At 42.9% G+C, this 5,868-nt stretch overlaps 1 protein-coding gene across 4 annotated transcripts in view; it reads right to left on the bottom strand.

Moving 5' to 3' along the window:
- NFU1 (NFU1 iron-sulfur cluster scaffold) overlaps nucleotides 1-5,868 on the bottom strand; it is a 20,418-nt gene that overhangs the window by 9,587 nt on the left and 4,963 nt on the right. The window contains exons 2-4 of one of the 4 annotated variants that reach the window (XM_019514327.1): nucleotides 4,991-5,294; nucleotides 4,313-4,448; nucleotides 738-804 (exon numbers count right to left, since the gene is read on the bottom strand). In XM_019514327.1, coding sequence (XP_019369872.1) covers nucleotides 738-804; nucleotides 4,313-4,440 — 195 coding nt within the window. In that variant the 5' untranslated portion in view covers nucleotides 4,441-4,448; nucleotides 4,991-5,294. The remainder of the gene's footprint in view (nucleotides 1-737; nucleotides 805-4,312; nucleotides 4,449-4,990; nucleotides 5,295-5,868) is intronic. The other 3 variants (XM_019514328.1, XM_019514330.1, XM_019514329.1) reach the window with 3 other exon arrangements.

Genomic DNA, 5,868 nt, shown 5'->3' with positions numbered 1-5,868 from the left:
AATCTGCCCCCCCCCCATATCCCTTCCCTCCCCCACACCCCTTCCCCCAGACTTACTGCCCAGACACTGCTCTCCAAGCTGCCGGGCTTCATTCCCGGCCATGTGTGCTGCGGCTGCATGCATGCACGCAGCATTTATCAGTAACATTATCAGCCACATCAGCCAAAAATAGCCAATTGCCAATAATGTCAATCTTCCTTTTATTGGTGCTGATACCATATGGACCAATATATCAGCGCACCTCTAATTAACTCAGTATGTGAGTGCAGGCAACTTGCTTAACCTATGACTCAAGTCATCCATCTATAAAATGTGAGGCTTCATTCATTCAGACTGGATGAAAAGGGCTACTGACAATAATTACTGATCTAACTTTTTGGACTGTACAAAACAACTGAAATGTGCTGAGCACCTAAAACAGCAGTTCATGGGGTCTTCAGTAGCTCTGATTACTCTAACCCAGTAGGCAATTCTCAGCAGCTCTAGCTGGAACGCAGCACACGTCAGAACTTTATGGTAATTACGTTTCACTTTGTACAGAGATTAAGTTGAGATAAATTTAATCTCTGCAGGGAATATTTTTAGGGCACTTTAAGAGCAGGTTATAGTTCTAGTGTTTGCTATGCAAGCCAGAGAAGAATCTGCAAGCTGTCTCTGGCTTCCTTATCTTTCCTTGCAGATTGCAGAAGTCTTAGTTCATATTTTAGAGCATGAAAATCTCTTTTTTTTTGGCTTACCTTTGTGACTGTGATGAAGTCAGGCCCAAAGAAGACACTTTTAACTCCTTCAATCCTGAATAACTGTCTGTCAAAAAAAAGTTAAATCATACAAAAATGAAGCCTGCAGGCACAAATGCCTACAGAAAGATACTTATGAATCACAACTGATTTTTTCCCATAACTATACATTCTAGACCAAAATAATCACTTTAAAAAGCCATTAAAATAATCTAGCAAGGGACTCCACTAAAGCAGAGGTACTTCTGTTTTTACCTAGAGCTGCAGAGTCCTGCAGGTTTGTTTAAGCAGAACTATGTGACCCCCCACAAGAAACAAGACCACAGTTTTAAAGTGTTTCAATTAGACAAACTGAATGAGTGTTTAAAAGGCTGCCTTAAACACTTGCATTTGCTCTTCATGGCCACAGAAAGCAGTCAGTTTAAATCTATAAAACTTTAATTCTCAAATGATGGATTGAATGACTCATGTCATCAATTCAATTCAATTCATTAAGGATTTTGGCTAAATGCTATGCTCCCGAAGACAGCATAACACACATACAACCGTAATATAAATAAGTTCGAACAAAGTAACCAAACTACAAATATTATACTAAAAATAGAGGTCACCAACATAAAAACACTATTAATATAAATACAGTAGTAAATCAAGACATGAATCTATAATATTGTTGTACATAGATCCACAACTGAGACAATAAAATCAAATCTAATGTTAAAATGTATCACTCATATCAGTAATAAAGGATATTTAACTCTAATCGCCTCAGCATTGTAAGTAAAAATTGTGAGACGGTTTACCACATTTGGGTTTGTTTGCTGGGTAAGATAAAAAATACTCTGTTTAGAATTGCCAGGAGCTAAATCAAGCATTTTTACACAAAAGATTGTAGTAACCCTACTGAAAAGAGAGACAAAATGTATTTCCAATAGTTCAAACAGATGAAAGGGAGAAATGCCTGACAGAGAGGAAGGCAACCACTAAACGAGACCTCTCCCACAGATACATGTGTGCATGATGATGAGAAATACTGAGAATAGGAACTTTCCAACAAATAACAGGAACATTTTCAAACATTAAAAATACAGCTTTGTATGCTATGCATAGTTTAAAATACCACAGCAGTCAAATGTTGCTTGGTAGACTAGTGGACTGAAAACATTCCTTAACAAAACATAGTGAGGATGCAAGAACCCTCCAATGCATCCAAAACTGTGAAACACTCTTTCCACTGCTGGCCCTGTTAGTTGATGTAATTTCCTTGGAAAAATGTGTGTTCCTGAGCTGAAGCAAAAGGCATTGAACTACAAAACCTGAGAACTGTGATCTTCTGCTCCTCCTCATCCTTCAGCACTTATGCTGGAACAGAAAAGACAGCTTCTACTCCATTCCTAAAACCTTAGTGGCAAGAGTTATAAAACCCAGTCTCAGGAACCCAATTCTTATGCATTATGGAGGAAATCTAGGTATCAGGACAGCAGCCTTGAACCCAGGACATAAGTCTTTACAGAGTGACATTTTCCCCAAGTCTGCCACCTCCACTGCATCTACCAGTAAATGAACAGGATCTGCCTAAGCCCCCCACAGCAAAGTGATTCTACCTTATCCTGAATTCCCAGCTGGCTAGCTAGTAACAACTGACCAGCGACTTCCCCTATTTTAAGGCAGGCAAAGGAAGAAGAAAGGTCTAGGCAACCCAGAGCTCTTGAAGATCTCCAGCGATGCTCTGAGAAGTCAACTATCTCTTGACCCAGCCTGGTCTTTGATGCTTTTTGTTTGCCCAGGCCCTGGCTGCACAACTTGCTGTATTCAACACCACAGCATAAAAGTTCTTTTGGGGGTGCAACAATAAAGATTTTCTTGGCCGATACCAACAGCCGATTATTAACCAGCCATATCAGCTGATACCAATCTGATAACCAATTTACAGGAATGCAGCTGGGCAGTGTGGAGAGCAGCGCCTTGCAGGTAAGTCTGTGGATGAGAAGGAACATGGAAGGGGGAAGAGGTGTCGGGGGGAGATCAAGGCCTCCACAATAAGGGAGTGGGGCAGGGGCTGAGGGTGCTGCCCAGCCAGGGTGGTAAATGGGACCCAGGGCCAGGGTGGGGAGTGGGACAGAGCAGCAGGTGTCTCATCCAGGGGATCAGCATCCCAGCGCTTAAAAATGGCAGCAGAGCCGCTTGAACTAAAGCTTGCCAAATAAGCTTTAGTTCAAGGGCCACTACCTCCATTTTTAAGTGTGGGAATGCTTTTAACCAGAGTGGAGCCAAGTGGGGTAAGGGCAGATGTGGGCTGCCCACTGTGGGCTCAGGACTCTCTACTTTGCTGCCTTTGCCCCAGGAGCTCCTCATCAGCCATGTGTCCCCTGCCCACCCAGCAGTGGAAGGGACAACTCACTGCCTCCACTGCCGCCGGGAGGACAGGGGATGCACAGCCAGTGTGAGGCTCCCAAGTGAAAAGTAGCAGAGCAGGGAGCCCCAAGCCTGAAGTGGGCAACCTGCATCTGCCCCACACACAAATCTGGGGGGGGTGCACACAGCAGCAGGGAGCTGCCCCCACTTCCCACCTCTCCTGCACTTTCTCCCCTCTCTCCCCCATGCCCCCTGGATGAGCTGCCCACGGCTCTATCCTACTCCCTGCCCTGGGTCACATTCACCACCCAAGCTGGGCAGCACCCCCAGCCACTGCCCCTCTCCCTCCCTCACTGTGGGGGGCCTTGATCTGTCCCCCCCATCCCTGTCCCTTCCCTCCCCCACACCCCTTCCCCTCCATAGACTTATCTACAGGCCACTGCTCTTCATGCTGCCCGGCTGCATTCCTGGCCATGTGTGTGTGGCTGTGCACTTGCATGTGGCATCCACAGGCTCCAGCCAGAAGGTATAATTAATTATATTAATCTATGACATTATTAGCTACCCGGCCAAAAAAAACCTGATAGCCAATGATGTTAATTTTAATTTTATTGGTGCCAATCCAACACAGAATCACTATATCGATGCACCTCTAAAAATCTTTTATGGTTTGTGCCCTACATGCCTTTACAGAGGATTGCATGTGAACAAGACCAAGGGTGGAGGGAAAAGAAAATGCCAAACAAAACTCACCTGTTCACTGGCCTGTTTACAACACATCTAGGTTTTAAAAAAAGAAAAAGGCAATGCCTTGAAAAGTTCACAGACTCAAAATGAGATGAAACTAATATGTTGTTTCCACTGTGATGTTTATTTCCATAGGAGGCCTGTGTCATTACACTCTGAAGATGCATGACTTATGGGAGGGCTATTCACATGAGCAAGACTGGGCTGGCTCAGCACCCGAGGTTGCAACAAAACACTGCCTAATCAGAATCATGAAGTAGATCACAAGGTACCAAATTACTCTGTTGATGTGCACAGTGTAGAAACCTTAATACGTTAGTTGGGGCAATGGTCATTTCTAGGACTTCTGGCTACTGTGCAAGAGAAGCAGCATCAAGTCCAGACATACAGCTGACCTGCCCTTCATTTTTCAGTTTCTGTTCAAAATGTCCATACAGGGACTACTGAACAAATTCTTATGTGCTTGAACGTACCTTGCTAATGGTGAGCAAAATGCTGCAGCTGGTGTTGAGAATTCCATGGTCCTCGACTCCAGCACTTGTTTCCCTGGAATAAACTTCACACTGTTTGGGTTTGGAGTGTCCTGAGTCTGAATAAACATGCATCGAACTGGAAAGGAAGCAGGAAAAAAATAGGATCAAAAGATAAGTAACTTAAGCAACTCAGCTCAGAGATCCTGCTCATTTACCCCAGCAGGGAGTCGCTGAAAACAAAAGACCAATGAATGCTGATACCTAACAAATATGGTGTAGCAAGTTCCATTCAAGCATCCACATCGATACACATTCAGTCTTAGAGATGAAAGATCAGCAGAGCTGTACCCCTGCTCATCTTTTTCACCATTTTATTTCCTGCTCATATGGTCAGTATAGGTCTGCATAGAGCAAATACCCTCCAGTGAGGCAAAGCTGGTGGTCCTTGCTTATCTCTCTTATCTAGGCTTTTATTCCACAGTCTGTGCTGAGGTACCAGAGAACCCCTGTATCATCACATCCCCCCTGCTTAGAAGTTAGGTGATGGGTATAAGTAATTTTGCTAACTAGCATTGTAGTATTAAGGATGTCTTCATTTTCCATCCCCACCACCCATATCCCTAGCTTTCTTAAAAAAGAGCATGTCAGACAAAGAGCATGTAGAAGTGAACACATCACCTGATAATAAACAGTGGCAACACTTTCTTCTGGTGAAGAGGTTACCATAATCCACTAATTTGCATTGTTTCTCTGGGCAAACACACAATTCTCCTTAACCAGCTTACTGACATAGACCTTTCAGACTTTAAAAATTTTATCTGAGCAAAATTTCCAAACACCTGGTAAAGACAAACCCTTTTTTAAGTTTATTTACTTAAAAATTTTATATCAATTGAGTTTTGCTCAGTTAACTGAACTGGAATAAAAATTATGACTAGACATTTTCATGGTGTCTTTTGTCCAACAACCTCAAAGGATAGACCTGGGGAGAAAAGAAGATGAATGAAGATTAAGGGCCATGCCTATGTCCCACTGAAAGTAGAAGGCACAGTTGACTACAGAGCCCTACTTCACTCTCTAATCATAAAAATCCCACTTCTTTCCCTGCATTACTAATCCTGCAATGAATTATTAGCATCTCAAACCAGTTCATCACCCTCAGCAAATAATACTCCTTAAAAACTCCAATGAAGTCAGTAGTTTACTTTTAGGAAGCAGGTCTATTTAACTTGCAGAACACAGGACTTAGAGTTGAAAATTATTTTTCTTATAACTAAAGCAACAAAAAGCACTTAGATTTTCACTTCCTAAACATGTATTTTGACTATAACTCCTCATATTAGTCAACTCCTACAACTCCTCATATAAATCAGGCTCTTTATAAGGCAACAAATTGCTACTGCACCTGTAACAATCCATTTGACTTTAACTCACATCATCACAATGTATACGGACAATGATTTTCATAGATTCATAGATTAAGGGTCGGGAGGGACCTAGTAGATCTTCTAGCCCGACCCCCCGCCAGGGCGGGAGAACAACAAAAAACCCCAAAA

The sequence above is a fragment of the Gavialis gangeticus genome, unplaced genomic scaffold (genome assembly GCF_001723915.1).
Source record: "Gavialis gangeticus isolate Ggan-Ray unplaced genomic scaffold, GavGan_comp1, whole genome shotgun sequence".
Classification (NCBI taxonomy): Eukaryota; Metazoa; Chordata; order Crocodylia; family Gavialidae; genus Gavialis; species Gavialis gangeticus.
The sequence above is the reverse complement of the archived record's forward strand: the minus strand, read 5'-3'. Positions and strand labels throughout refer to the sequence as shown.